The sequence below is a fragment of the Dothidotthia symphoricarpi genome (assembly GCF_010015815.1).
Source record: "Dothidotthia symphoricarpi CBS 119687 unplaced genomic scaffold P153scaffold_12, whole genome shotgun sequence".
NCBI lineage: Eukaryota > Fungi > Ascomycota > Dothideomycetes > Pleosporales > Dothidotthiaceae > Dothidotthia > Dothidotthia symphoricarpi.
The window spans coordinates 586,404-612,052 of NW_022985019.1; the positions used below are offsets into that span (position 1 = coordinate 586,404).

Consider the following 25,649-nt stretch of genomic DNA (forward strand, 5'->3'; position numbering starts at 1 on the left):
CACCATACACCCCCTGAAAATAATGTTACACCCCACGATCCAATTCCCCAAATAAAACCCAACCAGCAAAGCTCCAGAAAGCAAATCAAGCAGCACCGTGTTTCCTCAACTTCTTCCTCTCCTCTAATCGTCGCCTTGCCTGCTCCTTGCGGTCGACGGGCAGCATTTCCGCTCGATCTTGTTTGACTTGCGCCGAGCCTTCAGCATGATGAGAAGTAATCTTAGACACGTTGAACCTCTCATCAGCGGGGGCTTGGTGTGCTGTTGATTCTGTCGTTTTTGACCGCGCAGAACTCTGGTCCTTGGACGGTCTTGGTCGCTCAACACTCGGCTCCTCCGGTTTGCGAGCCGTGTCCTTGGCATGCGCTGTTGGAATTTCTACCTTCGTACCAGCCGAAGTCGGTTTCTCATCACGTCGATCGGCCTTGGGAGCTGGCTTAGCAGCCTGCGATACCGACTTGACGGGTCGGTTTTTCTTGGGTGGGGGATTCCAAGCTGCTCTTGTGTATGGCTGTCCGGAGGATATTGGCATTGCCATCTTGTCCATTTGCGGGATCGAGCTTTCGTCCATCTCCATCCACGGATCTGGGGATGGCATAGGTAGCGGACTCGAGGGGAGAACAGCGACTGGCGATTGAGGAAGGAAACTTTGCTGGCTTGGATCAGGTCTGCGGATACGGAGAGGCGATTTGGACGTTTGCTCAGACGTGGGAGGAGCAACAGTCTGTTTTGTCGTAGTCCCAGCGTTCTCAACAGGCGCTCGAGGGGATTTTCCGAGTATGATTGAAGCCTCGTCTTGTGCAGTCCCCAATCTTGACGGTCCGTTGGGACGGCTCGACGTTTCTGTCAGAGTCTGACGGCGACGAAGCCTCGGTGACGAGTTCTCCTTGCCGGACGAAGCATGAGAAACCTCAACGCCCTTCTCGCGCTGAAGTCGCATGGCGTCTCTGTTCAGATCCTCGAAAATCTCGAAAGACGGCTTGCTTTGCTGGACTTCCGAAAGGGGAGCCGTGGTCGACTTCTCCAGCGCGGCTATACGCGATTTAAGAGCCGACACCTCAACGCTGGCTGATGTGTTCTCTGCCATGGCCTGGCGAAGTCGCTCCTGGTAGTCTTTATTCTGCTGCTCCAGCTCTCGCTCTCGTTGCCTAAATCGTTTCCGTTCCTGCTCGAGCTTGGTACTCAGTTCTGTGACCTCGCAGTCCTTCTTCATCGCAAACTTCTTGGCCAACTGCTGTTTCGCGATCACCTTCTTCATCTCCTTCTCACTCCTTTCCGCGTATGACTCGTACTGCTCTTTCCAGTATTTCCCCGACTCAGACCGAGGCGCCCCCAGATCAATTGTGATATCACTGTCGTCTCTCGCTTTGGGTTTTTGGCCTGACTTTGGCTGTGTGGTAGTGCGTGCATCCAGGAGAGCCTCGGTAAGTTTGGTGCGAGGCCTCTTGTCGCTTTCAGGGTCTAGCTTCAATCCTATTCCAGGTGTCCAAGGACTAGGAAACTTTCCAGGACAGTCATCCGGTATGCCACTTTTGCCAGGGTTGATCGGTTTGCCCTGATTGTCCATGACTTGTGATCCAAAAGACACCGTTTTTCGGCCCTTGCTCGCTGTGCCGGGCGTCATGAGAATGCCGCCCGGCTGCTTCGATGGAGAGAGTAGTGGGGCCTTTTCTCTAGGCGCGGGAAGCTGTACTGATTTCGAGTTTGCGGCTTCCAGCTTGGCCTTCTTCTCGAGCCTCTTCGAGGCATTGTTCGCGTCCTCGGGCGCAGGAGTCCCGAATATTGCGTGCTTGAACGCCTTGACTGCGAACTGGTGTGCCGGCGTCTCGGGAGCTTCGATGAAGGTAGATTCGTAAGCAGGTTCTGTGTTGTTAGCATCGAGGTTTGCGCATGCGACGTGAGTGCGCTACGTACCCGACTGCAGGTCTTCGATTACGTTAGTGATCCGTGGACCCGTAATCCAGGAAAACATTGTGAAATCGTCGCCTGAAGCACAGTACAAAGTATTGGTGTCTCGGAGAATTTCAACAGAAGCTGCAAAGGATTGTGGGGGCTGCGTAGGGTGTGATCGACGCTTTGTTTGGGGATTGTTTACAGCCGTGGAAGCGAGGGCGTCGGGCTTGGTCTATCACTTTCCAACTGACTAGAGTAGGTAGAAGCGAGTCACAAGAGTCTCCAAAATTTGAAGGTCACGCAAGCTTGGTTGTCGGCGCGATGTCGAGGAAGGCGCACTTGGAGTGTTGTTTGTGCTGTCGCGCCAGCATCATCACGGAAGTCGCGTGTTGACCCACTAGCACCTTCCCGGATAGCGTGGTGGGGTGTGGGTCCCCTGCCAACAACGCCAACACCGCTGCTTTTGTGTGTTGGCGACGAGATCTTTCCCCAGTTTGTCATAACCACGCCTTTCATCCAGCTCAACTATCTGAAACAATGTCTGCAGTGTAGAGGGCAGCGGCTTCGGCTGCTAGTCTTTCCGTCAACTTTTCTATGACGACACTTTCAACCATCCTCGAGACAGCCCAACATGGCACCGCAAAAAACACCTCGCAGCAAACATCAGCAGAATGATTCCATATTCAATGGGAATGGATTTTCTGGACCGACAAGCCCGGTCAGGGAGATGCTGCCCATACGCCCTCCTATGGTGTCACAACCCTCAGAGGCTTACGAGAAAGCACAAGAAGATGAACGAGAAGTCCTGAAAGCCGTTTTCATGGATGACTATGAAGAATCGGAAGCAACAGGAGCGTGGAGTGTAAGTCACGATTTGCCTTGTCTCATTTATGTCAATGGAATTACCCATATTTTCGCATCGATGACTCAACACGTATTCATCACCAGGACTAATGAATTTCTAGAAAACCACAGACCGCATTTTGCGTTTGAAGTTGAAATCATTTTCAAATGATGACATCTCCGTCACGCTTTGCGCAAAACTCACTGCTACTTACCCAAGATCTCTGCCCACGTTGACCGTGGAAAACGTACTCAATCTCAGGGTAAGAACTCGGCAAAGGCTTCAAGACTTATTGAAGACCCGGCCAAAGGAGCTAGTGGGTGAAGTCATGATTCACGAGTTAGCAACTGACATCCAAGATATCCTCGAGGACGAAGTGGCTGTACGTGAAAACGACGGCACATTTGAGAACCTAGAAGCAGAACGAGCAGTTCAAGAAGCTGCTGCTGCCGAATTTGAGCTGCACCAAGAGGAGTTGTTACGAAAGAAAAGAGACGACGAAAAGGCTGAAGAGGAGCGCGTCCTACAGCAGCTGGTCAGCGACGAGATGAGACGTAAAGACTTGATGGTGAAGCGTAAGAGCAGGACTTCGATAATCACACCTATATCATACTTTCCTAGCGCAAAAGGCGTTAGTTACATTTCTTTCGACAGGACAATTACACTGCAACTTGAGGACACCAGCATCGAATTCAACGCAGTCGAAGGCCTACTTCCCTTCCGCGCAGGGCCAATCACTGAAAATCTGCTGGTGAAGCCAGTTGTTGGAGGCCAAAGGGCAGTCACACTCGTCCTGAAACGTGCGCGTATAGGAGGTGGGAACTCTGCTGGCGGACCCCAACTCAAAAAAGCTATCATGGAATTCGAAGAGGAAATGGAGGAAATCAAACGTCTTCGACAGCCTGCTATCTTGAGCGTCCTGGATTTCAAGATTGAGCATTTGCCTAATTCTGGCTGGGAGATCAACGTTCTCATGGAGCAGGCAAACAAGGGATCACTGGGCGAAAAACTCGAAGACGACGGACAAATCGCGGTGGCAAGAGTTCGCTCTTGGACCATAGAGCTCTTGGAAGCACTTGACTACTACCATCGCAATGGAATCGTTCACAACAGAATCCATCCGCACAATATCCTAATGACCAAGTCCTCTTCCGGTAGTGTCTCCATCAAATTAGTTGATGCGGGGTTTCAAGAGAGTTTGCGTTGTCTTCAAAATCTGGGCAGAGGCGAACAATCCTCTACACCCTCAAGATCAGCGTTTTGGGTTGCAGCTGAACTTGAACAAGACGTTCGTGCAACTCGGAAAACAGACGTGTGGGACCTAGGGGTTGTCTTCCTTCAGATGTTATTCGGTCTCGACGTACCTGAGAAATACAACTCGCCAAAGGACTTATCCGACGCTCTTAATTGCTCTGAACCCTTGCAAGAGATGATGCGCAAATTCTTCAGGCCCGATCCAAGGAAGAGGCCCTCGGCTTTCGATCTTATTCCTTGCGAGTTCTTGCGAGAAGATGTGCCCGTATATGAGCAGCCTCCTACACCGATGCGATCTCGACACTCTTCATCGTCTTTGGGTCACTACAGACTTCGTCGCGAATCCTCGACCGGAGGCAATGGATCGTACTCGCGGTATGCAACCGACTGGGTTGAACAGGGTCGTCTGGGCAAGGGTGGCTACGGTGAAGTAGTGAAGGCGCGGAACAAGGTCGATGGCCGCATCTACGCTATCAAAAAGATCAGACAGAAGTCAGCATCTGCACTCAGCGAAGTTCTTTCAGAGGTGATGCTTCTCTCACGACTCAATCATCCATGCGTAGTACGCTACTACACAGCGTGGCCAGAGGAAGAATCGTCTAGCATCTCAGAAATGGACGACGACGAGTCTTCAACGTTCGACAGTGACGAGTCCGAATCTGATTCTGGTTTCGGTTCGGATTCTGACATTTCACCTAGCGCGACTGATGCTGCAGGTTTTGGTAGAAGCACAGGAGAATTGGATTTCATTAGCTCCAGCGGATACCCTAAGGTAGAATTCGGTTCTGACGCGGAATCGGACGACGACGACGGCGTAGTATTTGGATCAGATTCTGGTACGGGCTATCGCTATATTTACTCGCTCTTCTGCTAATTGTCTTGTAGAAGGCGGGACAGGAACTGCAAGTGCAAGTGCTGGACCTGGGTCTCCAAGCATGAAGAAGCGCAGCTTGTCCAACTCTTTGCCTATGCGGCCTGCCAGGACCATACTTTACATCCAAATGGAGTTTTGCGAAAAGCAAACATTACGCGACCTTATCCGTCGGGATTTGTACGACGACCCGGAAGAATACTGGAGACTGTTCAGGCAGATACTGGAAGGCCTTGCCCATATCCACGGTCACGGTATCATACATCGTGACCTGAAGCCGGACAACATATTCATCGATGTCGCAAAAGTTCCCAAAATCGGAGACTTTGGGCTCGCTACTAGTGGGCAATATCAGAGGCCAGACAAGAAAACGCCCGCAGGAACACAAGATGGCGGCGATATGACACGAAGCATTGGAACTGCGCTATATGTGGCCCCAGAACTCAGCTCTACTGTTGCAGGCAACTACAACGACAAGGTAGATATGTACTCTATGGGCATCATCTTTTTCGAGATGTGTTTTCCTTTGAAGACAGCTATGGAACGAGACAAGGTTATCCGGACATTACGTGAACGTAAACATGATCTTCCAGCTGATTTCGAATCACCCGAGAAGGCTCTTCAAGGCAGCATCATCACTTCTTTGATCAATCATCGTCCCCTTGAGCGACCCAGTTGTGCGGAATTATTACGCACCGGAAAGGTACCTCTGCAGATTGAGGATGAAGCTGTGAAAGAAGCTCTCAAGGCCCTTTCCGATCGAAATTCGCCACATTACACGAAGATGATGGCTGCCTTGTTCTCACAGAACCCAGATACCCAAGCAAGGGACTATGCCTGGGATATGGGCATCAGTGCTCAAACCATCAAGGCTAACGACATACTACTTCAGAACCTTGTCAAGGACAGGCTAGGAATGGTGTTTCGAAGTCACGGTGCTGTCGAAGTTCAACGCCAACTACTCCTGCCTTGGTCTGATCACTATGCGAACAACAATGTCGTGAAGCTGTTCGACCCGTCAGGTACACTAGTACAACTTCCCTACGACTTGATTCTTCCGTACGCCCGCGCTATTGGTCGCGGCGCCCCATTTCTTGAAAAGACTTTCACATTTGGACAAGTATATCGCGATAATTACACTGGAGGCGCGCCACGCAGCAATGGTGAAGCCGATTTTGATATCTTGTCGTACGACACGCTTGACTTAGCCCTCAAGGAAGCCGAGGTAATGAAGGTGGTCGATGAAATTGTCGACGAGTTCCCTTCCTTCGGCTCTACGCAGATGTGCTTCCACTTGAACCATGCGGACCTGTTAGAAATTGTCATGGATTTCTGCAGGATCAGCATTCCTCAGCGACCAGCGGTGAAGGTTGTCTTGAGTAAGCTCAACATCTCAAAGACCAGCTGGCAGACGATCCGAAACGAGCTGAGATCGTCTGACATTGGTGTATCATCGACATCGCTAGATGACCTCGCGCGCTTTGACTGGAGGGATACGCCTGAAAAAGCCTTTTCGAAGTTACGACGCATGTTCGAGGACACGAAATATCTCGATCAGACACAAGCAATCTTTGCTCACCTGAGCTCAGTCGTAAACTACATGAAGCTCTGGAACGTGAAGCGTAAGGTGTACATCAACGTTCTTAGCAGCTTCAACGAGAAATTCTACTCGGGCGGTATCCTGTTCCAATGCTTGTTCGATACGAAACAGCGAGAAGTACTTGCTGCAGGTGGCCGCTACGACAAGCTGATCGAAGAATACCGGCCCAAAAGTCAAGGACATGCGCATCCTAACGCAGGATATCACGCTGTTGGTGTGAACCTCGGATGGGACAGGCTAGTCAACTCCATGACGCGGTACCTGAAGAAGCCGGAGAAATCGTCGTTCCTCAAAAAGCATTCCGAAGAAGACACGCCGTCTGTTTCATGGATGCCCCGTCGCTGCGACTGTCTAGTAGCAAGTTTCGACCCCAATGTACTCCGATCTACTGGCGTCAAGATGGTCGCAGATCTCATCTCGCATGGCTACACTGCAGAGCTATCCATCGACGCTCACTCCCTCGACGACATCCTCCGCCACTACCGCGACGACAGACACAGCTGGGTCATCATCATCAAGCACGGCGTCGCCTCCGACAAACCAGACATAAAAGTGAAATCCATCGCCAAGAAAGAGGACACCGATCTCCGCAGCACCGACCTGCTCAACTACCTCCGCAACGAGCTCCGCGACCGAGAAGCCCGCGAAGGCAGCGCAGCACAACGCGTCACAAAGGCAATCCCCGCACCCACATCCTCGCCCTCCACATCCGTGAAACCCACCGTCGACGTCCTTATATCGCAGCACCGCCCAAAGAAAACAAACAAATGGTCCATCGTCGAGGCTGCGCAAACCCGCTCTACCGAGCTCCTCGAGTCGTTCCAGTCCGCACCCATCGCTGCCATCGAGACGAAAGAGGAGGTCATGAACTTCATCAGAGAGACGAGACTTAGTGATCCGGAGTCGTGGCGCCAGGCTGTTCAGAAAATGCCCATTGCGGAGAGGAAGTACCTGCAGGAGCTGCACGATCTGCTGCTGAGATACAGGGCGAAGTGGATTGAGGTGAGGAACGAGGAGGGTAAGGGGAGCAGTGAAGGCGGGAAGGCGTTTGTGTATAATTTCAGAACGGGCGGTTGTTTGCTGTATGATTTGGAGAGTTGAGAGTATAGTCTCAGGGAGCGGTGGGGATTTCGATATAGATGTTTCGGCGCAGGATATGATGTATGTGAGAGACGAGTGCAAGCGATTATGATTTACGTTCGGTTTATTCCCAATATGATGCCTCGACAGTGGATCTGGTATGTTACTATAGTACAGAGATTTGAAAATACAGCAATATTCAATGCTATGATAAACGCCTAATTCTATATTTCGTTACCCTAAAATGAAGCAGAAATGCACTAATGCGAAACGAGCGATCTACCCTCCTTGTTCATCAAGGGTGCGTTGTCATCTTCGTCATCCGAGGCAAGACCGTCCAGCTCGAACTCCTCTGCGTCTCGGACTCTGGTGTCAGCCCTGGCGTAACCGTTGGGCATACCATTCGCGTGACCGTTTGTGCGAAGATCTTCAGCGTCGGCTTTTGAGTCCTGACCCCATGCATGTACGGCGTAGAGATGGACGAGCATGTTGACGACTAAGGGTGGGTTAGCAATGTGCACTCCGTTCAGAGAGGGACGATAGGGGAAACTTACAGAGAAACAAAACGAAAGCGATGCTAAAGAGGATAAGAACGTAAGACACGTGCGTGACGTTTGCGTCGGCGAGGAACTGCATCTGTTCCTCTGTGGCGCCCATGAACAAGAATCCACCTGCGATAAGGAGGAATGGCGTCATGTACTGGAAGCTGTTGGGGTCCGATCCGTCTGCCGTGGTTGCGTTGCGGTCCTTCAAAACAAAAGCGATTTCGATCATGCGAGCAGCGCCCGCAGCCATAAGGGTGTATCCGAAAACAGTATGTATCATGGTCGAGATAGGCAAATGTTGAGGATGCGACGACATGGCCCACCCAGTCACAAAGATGACCATGCCAGGGATGAGGTTTCGCTTCGGTTGCCCGCCTCTTGTACGGCTGAGCCAAATGCCCACCAGGCCGGCGGCCCACCACACAATGCCCATAGATGTGTGCTGCAAGTCGTTGTGTACCCAGGGTCCACCCCATCGGTGCTCTGTGAAGGTGTTGACGCAACCCCATGCAGCAATGACAATCGAGTCGAAGAACTCCTGACTTCGTCCCGTTCTCTTGAGCCACATTTGTCCGACCAAAAGCAATATGATAAGGATGATTCCGTAGGCGATGAAGGCTCCTCCCATGATGAAATGCGCCAGACACTGACCGGTGTGGTCGGCCCTGCAGAAGCCCATTGCTGTGATACCTCCAAAGACGAACTGAACCCATGTCACAATAGGCAGCATCTTGCCCAAGAAACCATGCATCATGACTACAATCTTGCGTATCTTCCCGTATATGCCCTTCTCGATGTGGAGCTTCAGGAACACGCCCATGACGACTTGGACGATGAGGATGAGCATTATGACGGGGACAAATGTGGCGTGGATATTCTCTGTGAACTGTCTGCCTTTGTGTCTATGGCCGAGGAAGTATCCGAAGACAGCGAGGAGGGAGCCGATTGTTTGGACAGGGACGTGCCATTTCGATCGTGTTATCTGACTGCTTGTCAGCTGAGATGTTTTTGAAGCAGTGGTTTGGGTACAAGGCACATACACCAAGCACCATTCCCGTAGGAAAGATGATTCCCCAAGCCAGTGTCTGGACGAGTATATGTATCCATAATATCGAGTCCTGGGGCAAAACATTAGCCTCATCCTTCAGCGAGTTTCGTGGGCTGATGGCGCACAATTGGATCTTCTGAGACGGCTTGGCCTTCTGCTATGTTGTTCATGTGGTGCTCATGCGCCTTTGCTGTCGCGCTGAAGAGCAGCGCCGCGAAAGCGACTCCCCCTGCCCTTTGCTCCATCGCGAGATTTGCTCTTAAGAGGACTGGGTTGTGTTGTGCGCCTCAGATGCTGCGAGGGCTCAGCGACTCCCGTGCGAGGGTTCCGGGATCGTGGAAAATGTAGCGGCGCGTTCAAAGAGGAGGCGACAGTGAATGGAAGTTACGAGGGTTCTATCTGCTGCGTTCTCCCGCTTACGAGGCAGGAAGGCGCGCGTCCAGGATTGGCTTCCGCTGTCTCCGCCACTGACAAGCTCGGACAAACACCACTAATTCCGGCAATCCTCACCTGTCCGCCGCCCCTCACCAAAATGGCCATTGGGATCAATGTCACTGAGATACCGGACTCTGAAGATGAGCCTATGACGTCGTCGCCTGTCGCAGTTTCAGATGCAGCTGTCGTCAATCTCTGTAAAGCAGCGCTCGCCCCTGCTCAAGAACTCCAAGACAGCACCGTTCCTCAGCAAGCGTCCGCCGAGCACGTTGCCAAACCTGTCTCGAGACGCACTGATGGCTTATGCGCCGATCAGGGAAATGCTTGTGTTGACGTCGAAACGACGCGAATTGATCAGACTGACCTGCAGCCTCACCCTACGCCTCAACAAGAAGGAGCTACTGAGAATGTGAGCAACAACGATGCAATATGTCAAAACGAGGTAGATGTGACTATACCAGACCATCATCTCGCGGCCGTCGAGGCCAACTCAAGACGAGCAGGATCAACCCCAGCGCCAGAGTTACATTTGCAGCCACACATTATCCCTGCACCGGATGCAGAGCGACAGGACGTTGGCGGGACTATGCAGTCCAAAGCACCAGTCGCAGAAGAAACATTGGAGTTTCGCACATACAATGGCGAAGTAAACGAACCTATGTTTCTTCGAACAGAGCAGGAGCCATTGCAGACGGCAGCACTATGCATCGATGATACGGTTGTTGAAGTCGCTCAACCGAAGCCTATACCAAATTATGTGCCAGAGAATGATTCAATGAGTGGTCAAGCTGAAAAGATCATGGATCACGTTGATCATTTTTCAAAGTTCGATCACCTGCCAGATACACCCAGCATCTCTGCAGAGGAAAAAGATGAAGGGTCACTAGTGTTGCAGGATCTCGCAGAGCCTTCCATTAACAGTAGCAAAGTACCTGAGATTGAATCTGTTTCGACAGACAACGATCAAGCTCAGGCGCATGGGAAAGACGGTGTTGAAACTCGAGATAGGAAGTCAAATTCTGATGTGTGTTCTGAACTTGCAGTTTGTGTAACGCCATTTCCGTTCATTTCTGTTCACTCACCTTTCATACAGGCCCCTGTCTCCTCATTACTATCTCCTTGTCGTCCGATACCTACTGAGACCACGGAAGGTGCGGCCAAAGGTAGTGATTCTCAAGTCAACAGTCGGATGATCGGCAGTGCCCTGGATTTGCCAGCCACAGGGATCGAACACTCCTCATTACAGACAGTAAATGGCACAGCCTTGTCTACACCGGAGCAGCAATACGACGGTCACATGCTGCAGGATTCATCAAAGCAAAGTTCACTTGCGACATTAGCGGCAGAGCTGTATCTCTCAGCTGTGATGGAGCATGAAGCTGACGCGAAGCAATCTAAGAAATTTGGAACCGAACTCTCCGATTTGCACACTTACCCAGACTCAACAATAGATGGAACAGTTCAGGAACACCCTTTCGAAATCGCCAACGATTCAAACGAGACAAAAGGAGGTACCAAAGTCAGCGATACGAAGATGGATGTCAATGAGCATGAGATAGTCGCTGGGACAGAGACGCAGTTGGACAAAGTCGAAAATGTGTCCCATTCGATTGCATGTGATGCGATTCCCTATCCCTTGTCCGCCAAGAGACCGTTGGAAGATGAGAAGAAGGTAACCCAGGCAGACGAGCAGCCGGCAGGGAACAAACCTACAACGAGAAATGAAACTCCTACAACCACGCAATCGTCGATGGAAACCAACATACCGTCTGCGTCTACCGAATCTAAGCAGCAGACGCAACTCGATCAGTCCCAAAAGCACACCGAAGCTTTGCCAAGTTCAACCCCCAAACGGACTCCTCAAGAAACCACGCTCGCTGAACTCAAAGCGCAAAAAGCCGCCCTACTATCCTCCCTCGCCAATTTTCCAGCTATCCAAGTGCTTATGGAGGAGAATGACGCTTCTGATGTGGACATGTCAGACGGCGACGGCGAACCCACCGATGCGGATGTCATGGCTGCGGCAAACAAAATTGTGAAGGAACATATCAAACTGTTGCACGAGTACAATGAGCTGAAAGATGTGGGTCAAGGTCTTATGGGTCTGATCGCAGACCAACGTGGGGTGAGGATTGTGGAGATACAGGACGAGTTCGGAGTTGACGCGCAAGACTGAAGAAATGATATGAGGAGGTATCGACGATATACTTTGAGCTGAAAAGTGTTGTTGTGCATTTGTATGTGTTCAAGATATGATACTCCCGGCTACACAGGAAGAGAGATGCACACATACGTCGTCTGTGAGGTTGATAAATTCAGATATCTATCCTCTCTTCTTCCACCCGTCATTTTTGTGCTTCTGGCCAAGAGACCAACACCGGTGTCATCACGAGAAAGTGCACAAATACATGACAAGAAGTCGGTTCGATTAGATATTAACTGTCTAAGCCCGCACAGGCTATGATTGTAGAGGTATAATGCTTCGAAAATCACTTTTGTTTCCTCCTCTTTCTCATGTTCATTCCATGTCCATTCCATTCCAAACGCCAATCATCTCCTGAACTTTCCTAGATTCGTCCCTTCATACGCTCACAAACTCCTCACTCCGGCGCCATGGGTGGCCTGATACGCCGCGTTCACGCTTCGGTGGTGCTCGGCGGCGTGGTTCTTGATGTCCTTCCACATCTTCTTCAGGGACTGGTTGAGCTTCGAGTCTGTCTTCTCCAGGTGCACGAAGTGGTGCGCGTCGTGAGCGGACTCGTGGGATTCACGGCGTGATTGCGAGAATGGCGTTGAGTCTCCAGAAGAACCGGCGCTGAGAGAGAGAACGCGTGGGTGGCAATCGAGGTTGGACATTTTGGGTGGGTTTGATGGGGGAGGTTGAGTTTGTAGTTGTGTGGGGTGGATGTTTGAGTAGTAGTTGTGTGATATGGTTGCGTGGTTATCCCTTTGGTGAAGGTATATGAGAGTGAAGTTGATTGCAATGTAGTGAGATTGTAGTTTAGGGAGTTCAATGTTGATGCTCGATGATAGTATTCTATCTCCACAATCCCCATCTTTATATACCTCTCGTATACCCATCAGAATTTTCCACCCTTTCGTGTCACCAGCCCTGAAATCTCACGATCCCACCGCCAAATTACTAATTCTTCACGTGCACCGCAACGCAATTTTTTTACACAGGTACATTGTGGATCTCCAAGCATCGTCCCAACGCCACAAACAAACAGCACGCACGTCATGACCAGACTTCTGAAACCGCGTCCAAGCAGCCAAACAGGCAGTCCTTAGACCCCATGAAGCCAAAAGCCATGGCAAACTTCCCACAAACAGCAAGTCACTACCAAACGCGGTGAAGCACACGCGCTCTCGGCTCCCATCGGCCCAGTCATCGTCAGACTTTTTAAACAGCGCAGCTCCACAGCCAACGAGCTGGCGAGCTGACCGTGACACACGAAATGGCCGTTAACGGCATCTTGTGTGTCACTCGCGCCTTGCGCAAACCCCGTGTTTCTTGTCGTGACGCGAGGGACTCAGCGCATTGGTGGTTATTTTCAGGGCTGCGGCTCAACGGAAGTTCTGGGATGCAGCGTGTGAGCATCGAGATTTTGCGCAAGAGGTCGTCAGGATGGCGAGATGGTTCCGTTGCATCATGATGGAGTTGGAATATCATGGGGTGAGGGCGGGTAGCATTGCTGGGGGAATGGGATGTTCTAGAGGCTTCTAATTCAATTATTTTTGTGCTCCTCATTGGTTTTCATGCTTGACACCTTCTTTGGTGTGTTGTGACTCTCTTTTAAGGTCGGAAATGCTTTTGCCCTCTTGGTTTGTGTGCTGCTGCACATTTGGCAAGACGTTGATCGGAGACATGTCTCGTCGTTCCGTAGGAGATGGGGGATCTTCATCTCCATATTAATCCCCAGCCTCGGTTACCTTCTACTGCTATCCCTGCTTTTGCACTGATGAGAAAGCTGGGAGCAGGCATCAGAGCGAATACATATTGTATGCTACGAACACATGTCAACTCATAAAGGGATGTAACCAGGATAGATGTTTTAGACTAAAAATGCCTAGCCGCGTGACCAAATGATACCGTAGAAGTTTGGACATACCGGTTACATAGGGTCGTTGAGGACAAATTACGTATTAGGAAAAGTACATATAAGAAAACTGGATCTTAGTACGCGCTTATCTGTTACGAGAACTTTACTAACTACTATAGTATTTGAAATCCTCTGATCAACCGGTAGATATGGCCAGAATTTTGCGGTAGATAAGAACATTTCCCTTCCCCAAAAGTTAATTCCCATTTACAACATGGCATCAGCAGACCATCTTATCGGAGCCCTAGAGGGCCTCGACGCGAACTCCTTCGTTAACGAAGCAGAGCGCGTCCGTGCCATGGACGCGCTGACCCTGGCCTTAAGCAAAGTACATAAGCCGTGGGACATTGTTTGGCAGCACTGTTGGGTCAACCCGGCCACCAATGCATGCGTCAAGACGTTGATTGACGCGGGTGTCTTCAGCAAATGGATCGAAATCGGAGGCGGAGAGAAGACTTGCGCGGAACTGGCCGAGTTAACGGGTGCCGATGTAGTGCTTATTCGTAGGTTACATATCTAGTCTGCTTAACTCATGATGAGCATTCTGACGGCAATGCAGGACGCATGATTCGGCAAATTTCTGGGCAGAATCTTGCCATCGAGACCGCCGAGGACACCTATAAGCCTACACCGTGGGTACGCGCTCTCGCTGAGGATCAGGCCCTCGCCAACGTCTATGGTGAATTTTATGGCTTCGTCAATTCCCCCATGTTCAGGACTTTGCCAGCCTACCTCAAGAAGACGGGATACAAGGTCCCTACTAACCCCAACGACTGCAACTGGCAGTTCATGAGAGGCTCAAATGAAAATCTGTTCCAGTCCCTTAGCGCGAACCCTGCCGCCGCAAGGGAATTCAATGATGCCATGGAGAGTCACTCCAAGCATAACTTGACGCCCTGGGTTGATGTTTACCCAACTGAGACTCTTGTGAAAGAGTTCAAGCCTGACCGGCCCCTTGTCGTCGATGTCGGTGGTAGCAAGGGCCACGACCTGACCAAATTCCATCTGCGCCACCCTGATATCCCTGAGGGCAGTCTGGTGCTCCAAGACCTGCCCGATATTCTCAAGGAGTTGACTATTGACGACACCATCACCATCCACCCTCATGACTTTTTTGAACCGCAGCCCGTGAAAGGTGCCCGTGTCTACTTCATGCACAACGTGCTGCACGACTGGGAAGACACACAGGCGAAGCAGATCCTTTCTCACCTTGCCGAAGCTATGGAACCCAGATACTCGAAGCTTCTCATTCACGAAAGCTTGATTAGCTCTGTGAGGCCGCTCGCTCGTGTGACAACGTCCGATATCACCATGATGGCGTGCCTTGGTGCGAAGGAGAGGACGGAGGCTGAGTGGCGGGCGCTGGTGCAGAGTGCGGGATTAAAGGTGCTTAACATCTGGAGGCCACCTCACTCTGTAGAAAGTGTTATTGAGGCAGAGCTAGCTTGAATTTTAGAACGTCTCGTTGTACAGCAAAAGGGCGCTACTGCATGACAAAAGATATACCATCAACGTCATTGTCAGTCTGTCAAGGGTTTACGTTTTTCAGCTTAACCAGTCAGTAGCTTCCTAAGCTCGAATAAAAAAATCCATCTCCACTGTACGCAGAGAAGCCCAACTTCGCCTCTGTAACTGTAGTGCATATGGTGTGTTGATACTTGGAGCCACAAATACTACATCACAACGCCCATTCCTCTTTGTCATCCATAGCTCCAATGAAGGGTTCATCTATGACCTTGACAGCCATCTCGCTACAAAGCACGCTGTCCACACGTTAGCAGTTTACTCAAACATCGTATCGCATCGTGTCAACACGCGTGCACTTACCAAGCTGACCCAACCAACGCATCTAACTCCCTGATGGCCTTCTCCCTCTTCGCCCCCGAACTTGTTCCCTTACTGACATCCATTTGCAGTTCCGCAATTCGCTTGCCCCTCGCGATACCTGCGAGCTCGACTACCTTCTTGGCCAGACAATCGCTATGGAACGCATGCTGACAAGGGAACACGAAGAACTGGCGAGCAAGGAGCGGTAGGCCACAGACGTAGCACCTCTCACCAGGTTCAACAATAGCGTATCGTTGCTCCAAAGCCTTTATGTCTGATTTGATGTGTTGCGCAGTCTCTTCGGAATCGTCCATCTCCTTCTTCAATTCATCGATCTTGCGCGAGTAGTCCTCTAGGGCGGTACATATTTCTTCCTTGAAGTCGTCAATCACGACGAAGTCGGGGAAGAAAGGAATCAGGTCTTCAATTCGGAGGAGATCAACACGGCGGAGGAACTCGATTGCTGTCTTGATGCCCGATGACTGCGAGATGACTTTCTTGGCGATGGCAAGCCAAAGCTTCTTGCGTAAGGCGGGCTCAGTATTGGAGCGGTCGGCAACGTTGCCTGCGAGGTCGACTTCGTCGTACTTAAGGGCAAGGTCGACAGCTTGCACATATTGGCCCATCGAGCTGTAGATGTGAACGCAAGATTGTACCCTCTTGTGTTGGATACACAAACGCAACGCAAAGTCGGCGTCGTAGTTCTGCTCGTGGGCTAGAGATTGTCCCTCCAGGTACGCAAGCAGGGCTGACTCATCATTAGTTGGGTGGGATGCGTATAGCGAGATAAGGGTGTTGTGTATAGCTGCATCCGTCGATTGGTGCTGGTTGATTTCGAAGAGTAGATATCGAATAGCTTGGTTCTGATTCAGCGGGGCTTTAGTGACGTTGTTGTAGGTGAGAAACGCTGGGATGAGCTTTTGCGCGTCTAGAGTCGAGTGTCTCATCATGATTTCAACTAGATCAACAGGCACGTGTGCCATGAGTACGCTACTGTACTTGTGAAATATGTCTGGGTCAGTCTGCTTCTTGAGAACGTCGAGCGACTCTTGCCATCTTTCTCTCTGCACCCAATACGAGAGAACGTAATTGTAGTCGTTGACTACGGTTGCAAAGTACAGCAGCTCTTCCTCTCGTCCGTGGCTGCTGATGATTTCGTAGACGGTTTTACGGTCTAGATCGGCTTTGTATTTGGAAACAAAATCTTGGTACTCTTTTCTGATCACCGACAGGTGGTCGTGGGTTTCTGCAGTGTTCATGGTCTCAGATAACTCGGCCTTTGTTGTGATGGTGTCATCCAGAGTATTTAACTTCGCCATGAACAGTTCAATGAGCCAGGTAGCCACCATCGTTCTTTGCATGATGGAAGACTTCTTCAAAGTTGCGAGTTTAGTAAGAAGGTACTTCCGTAGGGCGTCCTGTTCGCCTTTGTCAATGAATGCCAAGGCCACTTGCTCGAAAGGCTTGGTACTTCGCCCGTAGACTGCGGCTGCTTCGAGATATTGGCCCTTGCCTACAAGGTAATCACCAGATGCTGTTGCAACTGCGTCTTTTTGAGCCGATGTTTTGGCGTACAGCGAAGCTGCCTCAAACTGTTGTGCTTTGAGCATGATCTTCCAAACGTCTCTACTCTCGTCTGTTACAACCACTTCGAAGATCTCCTGGGTGGTGAAGAGCCAGTAGGTATTCTTCTTAAGATCAGCCGCGAGCCCAAGCGCACTTTGCCCTGGCTCAAGCACGACTTGGTCCAGAACAACAGTGTCATCAAGGCGGTTGATAGCCACTATTCTCCCCTCAACAAGTTGGAGCGAGTGCCACTGGCTGAGAACCATTGAGCTCACGGCTTCGTTTGTCCTTCTGGTCCGTCCACTAGCGGTCTGTGACGGTGGGATTTGCGATCTAGGCATCATCTTTGAATCCGCAAGCACCTTACTGCCAAGCTCAGAAGTGTCCTGTGAGAGGTAAAGCTTGCCGTGGAACACACCCTGGGATGTGAGCCAACCAAAAGTTCTCTCGTGGTTTAGAGAGTCGAGATTCGGTGTCTCTGGGGTTTCTGGCGAGACTGCGAGCAACGACGTAGCGGTAGGCGAAACGTTCGAAATCTCGTGAACTGTGGCAGATTCACTCTCGAAAAGTTTTGAAAATATTGACCCGCTGCCCTCAGATCCGTTGCGCCCAATCTTGCCTGCGAAATGCAAAAACGTTGACGGCGTCGCAACGATGACCCGTCGCAGATCTGTTCTCCCGGGGACAATATCCGTCCACAAGCCAGTGATAGGGCCATCGTTCGTTTTGTACACACTCTTCAGGTATCGCTCTTCCCTTCTGTAAAACTCGGAAGAAGGCTCAATGAAGACCTCGTAGACGTTTCCGTCTGACGCTCCAACTAGTATCTCGCGTGTCGATGCAGTCGGCTGTGATGGGTTCCATGACACGCTCTCGATGACGACGCCCTTCAATCGTGACAGTGCTTTTGGTGTCCGCGATTGTGTGTGCAGATAATAGTTCTCGGCGAGGGTGGTGGTTATGATCAGATGCGAGGCGGAGGGGTCGAGGAATAGATGTTTGATGACACCGACTTCGGATGGCTTCTTCGGCAGGTCGATATCTTTGGAAACTGTGAGCAAGAGGTCTTCAGTATTTCCAAGCGTACATGCGCCCTACGAACCGTCTATGTCTGCCGGGCTGTCTATATCTATGCGCAGAATGCGCCCAGTCGAAAGAGCAAGGACCAATACATTGTCCGCTACCGCAGCGGCAACGAAGTCGGAGGATATAGAGAAGTTCAATGTCACGCGCTCTATGTTGAACATAGGAAGCGACGCGTCGAGGTCCTGCGCATTGCTGGTGCTGGGCGGAGCATAACCGCTCGAGGTATCGTAGGCCATTTCAGATCTCCAGATTCGAATGGCAGTTATCTGAATGTCGTGGTCATATTTAGCGTGACATTACACAGCTCCGGCTACTATTGGAGGGTCGTTGAAGCTTCGTCATGTACTTTGAGAGACTCGCGCGGTCGCAGGCGGTTGTCGGTGACGCCTGAGCTTGGAGCTGTTGTCGGAGATTCTCGGAGATTGACCGGCGATAGATGGTATCCTGTCATGTGACTGGGTGTCGACAACGCGTGGATCCCACCCAACCGAATATCCCCACTTTCTCACTCCTCCATTCGGACTTGCGAACTTGCGACCAACATGTCAGCGTTCGCACCACCTGTGCGCCGCGACAACTTTCTCTTCAGTTCCATTCTCTACGCCGATGCTGGCAATGACAACCACCATCCCCGTGCCAGCGTCACGGAATTAACCGCGCTTCTACGTCCTGAAGCACCCAAGCCCAACAACAAAAAGTCCAAAGCTGCCGAGCCTGCGGAACCTCCAAGAGATCCTCCGTGGCATTTTTGGACTGCGCAATTACTCCACTACGGGCAGACCTCTACAAAGGATAAGAACGCAGCGAAAGTGCGATTGTTAAGCTCTCTGAATGGTGCAAGGTTAGAAGTCCCGGGCTGGATCGTCAGGCTAGAAGCAGAACTGAAGAAAGAGTGGGAGGCTGAGAATCGCAAATTGAAAAAGACGACAAAACAGCATGCGATCCCGGGACCAGTCAGCACGCCAGTAACTGACAAGAAGGAGGTTAAGAAGAAGGAGCCCAAAACATCCGCTACCCCTGTAGCAGTCAGTAAGACCGTAATCGAGAACAAGGGGCCCAGTAGATCTGCCATCAAAGCTGTCCCTGCGTCTGCGCCAAAATCCGTGCAAGGAAAGAGGAAACTCGATGATCACGCTAGATCAGAGGAATCGAACAAGAAGGCAAAGCTGAAGAGTAAAGCTCACCCAAAAGTCTCCCCTGAGTTGACATCAAACGGAACGCCAACGAACATCCCTATCGCCGAAACCTCTGCTTCCCAAGGAGACGAACCATGGCCAGCACCAAACCGGATCATCATTCCGTACATAGGTGCATATTTCCTTGATCGTGACCCCTACGCAGACACCCGACCTAGTAATGCACCCCGGCCTGGAGCATACCGAGTCTCATGTCCTGATATAGAAGCCCAGTGGTCTGGTACCTCTATCGATGAGTTCTACCTTGCCTTCTCCGCCTCCGAAAACGAATGGTGGAGCAGATTCAGATGGGGTAACTTCCAGGGCATGATGATTCTAGACCGAATTCCCAAAAAGGCTAACAAAACAGTCGGTGTGCCGTTTAAGTGGCGTGCACACTACGCCCCAGAAAATGAGGACGGTGAAGGTACAGGCAAGATATTCTTCACGTCCACAAAGGAGTTCAAAGGCGAGTTTCATAGTCTTTTCGAAGAAAGGCCGTGTTTCTTCCGCGCAGAACGACTAGACACAGCTCGCAGTCAATGCAATGGCCCACTACGTAAGCCTTTTGGCACTCCGGTCCTTGATCAGATGCGTATAGAATGGGGACAAATGTCTGCTGTAATGAAAGATGCCCCTGCGAAGAAACCTCGCACGAAGAAAGAGAGGCCTTCAGACTCCAAGCCTACGACAAAGAAGTCCACTCTTCCCGCCGGCTCCGAGCAGGAAGACGAACAAATGGACGTCTACCTTAGCGGCACGTACAAAATCGACTCCCCAACCCTTTGCTCGACTTTCCCATCTTTTGACCCCAACAGCTTCCGACTCACTCTCATCACCGACGAGCAACGCGGAATCTGGTGGGCCAAATTCGTGTGGGGTTCATTGAGTGGAATCATCCAACTTAACCCTGGCCCGACCTACGATACATTGGACGAATCACACTCGCTCGGTTGGCGTATCAAAGATTTGAACAACGGCGAGATGCGGTTCGGGAAGAACTGCACTGGAAAGATGAAATTCTTTGGCCACGAACGAGCTTTGGAAGGTTGCTTGTTTGAGGTGCCACATATAGGAACGGTGGAGTTTTGGGGAGAGCGGATACCGGGCCCACGGAGAGTGAAGGGGTTGCAGGATGAATGGGATGCGTTTGTGAGGGAAGCATATGGGCGTTGAAGGTGAGACCTGGCTTGATGTACAATTGAGTTTACATTTCAACGGTGATGCACAGAAGACGAATGTTTAGATCTCTGTGGGACTTCTTGTAATTACCGTTGTTCATTCAATGAGATTTCCAATTCATATGCAAAACTCCATCCTTGGACCTGAACTCCAACGTTGCAAAACGAAGCGCGAGTATAATTTCCCCATTCATTACTCTGATATTATAAGTCCTCATTCAGGCTTCCTGCACTGTGGACCTGATCCACAATCGCTCGCATGAAGCTAGTATAAAACTGCACATCGCGAGATTGTCCATCCCGACACACTTCTCTTTCAACCTCAGCCACGTGCTCATGAAAATCGCAGCAGTCCTTCAAGTTGTTCACTAGATTCTCTCGAAGCAGGTTTTTCTTGGGCTGTGCCGTAATCAGGAGCAGAACATCGACTACAAATTCTTGCGGTACCCTCATCAAACTCGTCACATTGACCTTCTTGCATGCCATTGAGTATGCGAATCTTTTGATCAGATATTGACGTATAGGAGCGTTGGGTGGAAGCGAAGTGTACGCCTTTTGTGCGCTTCGTCGGTAGTAGCGGTTGTAACATAGCTTACCTTTTCTGTCCCAGTTATAATTGTCCAGTTCGACGAGGAGGGTCAGGACATCGCGTCTGAGTTGTGGCGTGTCGTATTGATCTGCGAAGACGGACAAGGCGATAAAACAGCTGAAGTACTCGTGATCTGAGTCGAACAGGAACTCTGTTTTTTTGTCAGCTGTTGTGGAATAGGAGTATCCGCGCATCACACCTCCAGATTGCAGCCACTTGGGTGTCTCTTGCTCAAGAACTTTTGCATATCTCGCCCTAATCTCAAGAGTAAGGCAGTCAATCACAGACTCCTCGCACTGCTCGTAGTTGCCACCACAAGAACAAGGGTGTCTAGTTTCAGAATGGCGACCGCGCTTCGAATGGTCGTCTCTTGACATTTTGGTTGTAGAATCTTCTTCGTCCCGTGTTGCTTGGGCATAAAGCCAGAACTGGAAGAGGCGGAAAACGCCTTCGTTGATGTCTCTCAACCGTATGGTTTTGTCTTCTTTCTCTCGGAAGGACCCCTCGAATGCGCCACGGAAGTACTTGGAATGATAACACAGAAGATCCTTGTGAACCATGAAGCACTTTTCGCCCTCGCCAACGAGGATGTTGACCAATGTCTGGTCCATTGACCTGCTCCATTGTGTCAGAAAACTACACACATACTGTCGTATTCCACTTTAATGTAAGACAATGACCACCTGTGAATACCTTCTGCGACATTGCCAGGGTGATTGGAAGTAAGGCTGAACGTAGCATTGACAGATACGACCTCTCGTCGAAAAACAAAGATGGGGTATGATCTACAGTCTAGAATAAGCTTACTGGAATGTAGGACGTTTGCGCTTCTGCCCTACGACGAACCGAGACTTCGCTGGGATTGTATCAGACTGCATCTTGAACAAGGAAGGCTGTCGGAATGTTGGTACTACTGGAAGAAAGACTTGAGCTGATCGATGATGAGGTTCATTCACGGCGTGGTAGACGCCATTTTAGCTGCAATTAGCGCAAAACGCGACTTCACGTGTCCGTATTGGAGTCAAGCTGATGTCATATTCAGATATGAGGTTCCTTTGTTCCTATCCAATCTTGGATCGATCGATCGGGCAAGCTGAAGTTGCTTTGCAACAGCCTACCAAGCATGCGGTGTGCAACTCCACAAGCTGATCATCGCCATAACAATAGCCAAGTTCATCGGGTATGCGATTGGTTCCAAAGGTAGCATCATACAAGTATCTTAGGTGAAACTCGACTGAACCGCATGCGTTCGCCCCGAATCTGCTTCGACGTGGTTCAGGGATTATGTCCCGCTTACCCTCCATCATTTAGAAGCCTCCCTAGTTTTCTCCACCTCTTTCAAACAGGCCCGGAGGAAACTTGCGTAGAACGGACCGTCTTCAGCTTGAGCTGCTCTGCAATCATCGAACTCTTCGTCACTCTTATGCTCATGATAGTTGCAGCAGTCCAACTGCTCCATGATCAATTCCGTTCGACGATCTTCCAATAGGACGGGCTCGCGAGCTTGGAGGATCTCAATAAGTAGTTCGACAGGGTACCTATCCCGGACCACTTTCACCTCCGCTTTGCCAAAATCCCAGAACAACGCTGCTTCTTTTACAGCGTACTTGCGGAAAGGCGAACTTGATGGCAGATGTGCATGAAGCTTGTTCATGTTGAGCACCAGATGTGACCCTTTGTTTCTGTAGAGGGAATGAAGGCCACTTAATGCAGCGAGAAGCGTCATCACGTCACGCCTCAGCTGTGGGATGTCATACATATCGCCGAGTCTGTACAGCTTCAGAAGGATTTTGCCGTGTTGGTTACTTCTGGAACGAAATTCTATGCGAATCAGTCTTAATTTGGAGATGAAAGTGAGATTTTTACCTTCGTGATCAACCCAGGCAGGGACTTCGTTCAAGATTGGCTTGCGGCGATACATTCCTTCATGGCTGTTTTTGGTCCTTTTGGTAGCTGGTGTAATCTCTACTCTCGCAGCCTGGCCATAGAGCCAGCATTGGAACAGTCTGAATGTGCTCTCCGATACTTCACGCAGGTTGGTCGTCTTCTCTTCACTTTCTCGAAATTGCCCGTCGAATGCACCTCGGAAGTACTCAGAGTAGTGACACAGGAGGTCTTTGTACACCATAAAAGACTTCTGTTCATGCCCTCTGCCAACTATGATATCAACCATAGTTTGATCAATCGACCTGGTGGCGCACGTTAGTAATTATCCATTCATACTGGCGATCACGTTGAAGTCCAATGTCAACGACAGTGCTAAGCAACTAGGATTGCTCGAATCATTACGCGACTGACACGCGAACGGCACGCGACTGAACCCAACCCCTCGCCACGACGTAACGAACTTACAAGAAGCTTGGACGTTTACGCTTCTGTCTAGCGACCGACAAGGACCCTGGGGACAGCATGATGAGTTGTTGGTATGTAAGTGAAGGACTTCAGATGTACGGCCGTCGAGGTTTGAGGTTAAATGAACTATGTGGCCGACACGCTAACTTCTTTAGTGCATACACGTTCATCCACCCAAACAATATGCAGGGCGTGTTGGACATCAGACACCTCACTTCAGCATATTCAAACCACCCTGTTGGAAATTATTGAAAAAGCTCTTGTATCGAATAAAACAGGACAAAATAAATATTATCAAAATTGCCGAGCATCTTCCTGCTGTACTGTAGTCTTAAATCCTTTTGCCCTGAAGGCCAAGAGCCAACATGCGATAAACAGTACCATTTTTGCAGTTCTTGTTCCATGACCTTCCATTATTAGTCTAGGTTCTTGTCATTCGTATAACTGTTCTCCGCACAAGCCAGCAGAGAAAAGTCCGTACTTGAACTAACTACTATCGTAGACCAACACTTCCACTGTGTATGTGCTCGTGACAATCCAGGTATACGAAATGCGCCAGCGCCACCCCAGCGCAGGATCGCATTACATGCGTATATAGGCAGCTCGTCGACAACATGGCTTTGCGGGAAGTTGGACGTACTCTTGTAAGCATGCATCACATATCGTAATGACAGTCTCTTACCGAGCATTTAGCCAAGCGTGTCATCATGCTCCTTAGTAGACGTTATGGGGGCGTTCGTGTAGACTGCACTCTTCCACATGCTCGTTTGATGAGACACCGCACCGATGAGTAACGAGTTGTCTGGAAACCGGATGTGCTTGGGTTGATACTTGGAAGCCAAAACTGCAGGCGGGTCCCTTTCAAGCTAAACTTCATACAAGGTAATCGAAGTATCGCTATCATCCTCAACGATCCGTAACGCTGCGTCACTCTCTTTTCTCTTGCACGCATCTCGGACTGGAATGTTGGGCGTGCTCGATGGCGTCTGCAGCTGCGCTACGTCTTCTTCCTGCGCATACACCTCGCTCATACAAGCTCTCAGAAAGCTGACGTAGAACGCCCCATCACGCGATTGCCTCCTTTTACAGCTCATGATCTCCTCATTATTACTGTGGTCGTGGAAGTTACAGCTATCACGAGTCTCTTCTTTTAGCTTGGCACGGTTGACGCGTTTCAGTGGTGTAGTAGCCAGAAGCATGTCGACGAGGAACTCTTTAGGAAGCTCCTCAAGAGTTGACCGCTTGATTCTTCGGAAGTCGCCGTACACTGCTGTTCGCTTGACGAGATACTTGCAGAGAGGCGAGCTTGCAGCGACGGAATCGTAGAGTTCTTGAAGTGTCCTGCGCATGTCTGACTTTTCTTTGCCTTGATTGAGATTGTGCAGTTCAACCAGAAGTGTCATGACATCTTCGCGGAGTTGCGGCGTGTCGTAGACCTCGGCGAAGGCGTAGAGACTGGCGAATGTTTGGAGATATGAATGATCTGATTTGAAATGGAATTCTGCCACGTTCAGCCATAGTAGAGAGCTCACAATTGTAAGCACGTACCTTCAACATCCAACCAAACAGGCGTTTGTTTAGGATTGAAAAGTAAGTCAAGTTGAAGATCTTCACTTTCACTTTCCTCATCTCTTAATACATCGTCGCCAACGTCGGCTGCCTTTTCCTGTGCACGTTGACCTGGCAAGCCATTTCTTCTGGCCTTCTTGATCACGCGTTCTGGAACCTCTCTCGTAGCTTGGCCATACAACCAAAACTGAAAGAGCTTGAGGGTAGAGTCGGTGACACCTGGCAGTTGAACGGCCTTGTCCTCCACGTCTCGGAAATCGCCTTCAAAGGCGGTCCGGAAGTACTTTGAATGAGAACACAACAGTCCTTTGTGAAGCATGAAAGATTCATCTCCGATGGTGATCTCGACAAGCGTCTGATCCATTGACCTGCGTTTATGTCAGATGACTTGATGATTGCGCATGTGCGAAGGGCGTCGCAGGAGACGCGACGCCATGATCACAATTGTCGCTTACAGGAAGTTTGGTCGTTTGCGCTTCTGTCCAGCAACGGGTGCTGAAGTTGTGTTACCCATCATATTCAGATTACAACTTTCTATGCGCTTTGCAGTGGGATTAGGAATGACTGGCGTTGTTCGAGATCATCAAAACAACATGATTCGCGATTCGCGAAACAGGGGCGGCCCGTTTCG

At 50.3% G+C, this 25,649-nt stretch overlaps 11 protein-coding genes across 11 annotated transcripts; 4 read left to right on the plus strand and 7 right to left on the minus strand.

Annotated features, from left to right (window-relative positions):
- Nucleotides 1-85: 85 nt before the first annotated feature.
- P153DRAFT_293582 (uncharacterized protein) lies at nucleotides 86-1,972 on the minus strand (the record flags this gene model as incomplete). The annotated part of the gene is made up of 2 exons (XM_033663902.1): nucleotides 86-1,863; nucleotides 1,915-1,972. The coding sequence occupies 2 exons, from the start codon at nucleotides 1,970-1,972 to the stop codon at nucleotides 86-88; spliced, it is 1,836 nt and encodes a 611-aa protein (XP_033522839.1).
- Nucleotides 1,973-2,524: 552 nt separating this feature from the next.
- Nucleotides 2,525-8,042, plus strand: P153DRAFT_404530 (kinase-like protein; the record flags this gene model as incomplete). Its single annotated transcript, XM_033672002.1, has 3 exons — nucleotides 2,525-2,755; nucleotides 2,859-4,827; nucleotides 4,880-8,042. The coding sequence occupies 3 exons, from the start codon at nucleotides 2,525-2,527 to the stop codon at nucleotides 7,561-7,563; spliced, it is 4,884 nt and encodes a 1,627-aa protein (XP_033522840.1). The 3' UTR covers nucleotides 7,564-8,042.
- On the minus strand, nucleotides 7,611-9,551 carry P153DRAFT_342176 (uncharacterized protein). Its single transcript, XM_033665956.1, has 4 exons — nucleotides 9,261-9,551; nucleotides 9,128-9,205; nucleotides 8,097-9,069; nucleotides 7,611-8,038 (listed from the first exon to the last, which is right to left on the minus strand). Exons 1-4 carry the CDS (start codon nucleotides 9,378-9,380, stop codon nucleotides 7,803-7,805), a joined length of 1,407 nt encoding a protein of 468 aa, XP_033522841.1. The 5' UTR covers nucleotides 9,381-9,551; the 3' UTR covers nucleotides 7,611-7,802.
- A 116-nt stretch (nucleotides 9,552-9,667) lies between these two features.
- Nucleotides 9,668-11,746, plus strand: P153DRAFT_357804 (Swi5-domain-containing protein; the record flags this gene model as incomplete). Its single annotated transcript, XM_033666757.1, has 2 exons — nucleotides 9,668-10,594; nucleotides 10,664-11,746. The coding sequence occupies 2 exons, from the start codon at nucleotides 9,668-9,670 to the stop codon at nucleotides 11,744-11,746; spliced, it is 2,010 nt and encodes a 669-aa protein (XP_033522842.1).
- A 413-nt stretch (nucleotides 11,747-12,159) lies between these two features.
- P153DRAFT_293138 (uncharacterized protein) lies at nucleotides 12,160-12,426 on the minus strand (the record flags this gene model as incomplete). The annotated part of the gene is made up of 1 exon (XM_033663879.1): nucleotides 12,160-12,426. One exon carries the CDS (start codon nucleotides 12,424-12,426, stop codon nucleotides 12,160-12,162), a length of 267 nt encoding a protein of 88 aa, XP_033522843.1.
- Nucleotides 12,427-13,887: 1,461 nt separating this feature from the next.
- P153DRAFT_386579 (S-adenosyl-L-methionine-dependent methyltransferase) lies at nucleotides 13,888-15,122 on the plus strand (the record flags this gene model as incomplete). The annotated part of the gene is made up of 2 exons (XM_033670545.1): nucleotides 13,888-14,176; nucleotides 14,233-15,122. 2 exons carry the CDS (start codon nucleotides 13,888-13,890, stop codon nucleotides 15,120-15,122), a joined length of 1,179 nt encoding a protein of 392 aa, XP_033522844.1.
- Nucleotides 15,123-15,351: 229 nt separating this feature from the next.
- On the minus strand, nucleotides 15,352-18,388 carry P153DRAFT_293336 (uncharacterized protein; the record flags this gene model as incomplete). The annotated part of the gene is made up of 3 exons (XM_033663888.1): nucleotides 15,352-15,424; nucleotides 15,501-18,108; nucleotides 18,169-18,388. 3 exons carry the CDS (start codon nucleotides 18,386-18,388, stop codon nucleotides 15,352-15,354), a joined length of 2,901 nt encoding a protein of 966 aa, XP_033522845.1.
- A 278-nt stretch (nucleotides 18,389-18,666) lies between these two features.
- On the plus strand, nucleotides 18,667-20,642 carry P153DRAFT_367594 (uncharacterized protein). Its single transcript, XM_033668311.1, has one exon. The coding sequence runs from the start codon at nucleotides 18,695-18,697 to the stop codon at nucleotides 20,501-20,503; it is 1,809 nt and encodes a 602-aa protein (XP_033522846.1). The 5' UTR covers nucleotides 18,667-18,694; the 3' UTR covers nucleotides 20,504-20,642.
- A 70-nt stretch (nucleotides 20,643-20,712) lies between these two features.
- Nucleotides 20,713-21,975, minus strand: P153DRAFT_397531 (uncharacterized protein; the record flags this gene model as incomplete). Its single annotated transcript, XM_033671565.1, has 3 exons — nucleotides 20,713-21,248; nucleotides 21,297-21,712; nucleotides 21,905-21,975. The coding sequence occupies 3 exons, from the start codon at nucleotides 21,973-21,975 to the stop codon at nucleotides 20,713-20,715; spliced, it is 1,023 nt and encodes a 340-aa protein (XP_033522847.1).
- Nucleotides 21,976-22,400: 425 nt separating this feature from the next.
- Nucleotides 22,401-23,270, minus strand: P153DRAFT_357809 (uncharacterized protein; the record flags this gene model as incomplete). Its single annotated transcript, XM_033666758.1, has 2 exons — nucleotides 22,401-22,918; nucleotides 22,964-23,270. The coding sequence occupies 2 exons, from the start codon at nucleotides 23,268-23,270 to the stop codon at nucleotides 22,401-22,403; spliced, it is 825 nt and encodes a 274-aa protein (XP_033522848.1).
- A 956-nt stretch (nucleotides 23,271-24,226) lies between these two features.
- P153DRAFT_38236 (uncharacterized protein) lies at nucleotides 24,227-25,598 on the minus strand. Its single transcript, XM_033670138.1, has 3 exons — nucleotides 25,474-25,598; nucleotides 24,998-25,386; nucleotides 24,227-24,950 (listed from the first exon to the last, which is right to left on the minus strand). Exons 1-3 carry the CDS (start codon nucleotides 25,533-25,535, stop codon nucleotides 24,316-24,318), a joined length of 1,086 nt encoding a protein of 361 aa, XP_033522849.1. The 5' UTR covers nucleotides 25,536-25,598; the 3' UTR covers nucleotides 24,227-24,315.
- Between the last annotated feature and the right edge of the window lie 51 nt (nucleotides 25,599-25,649).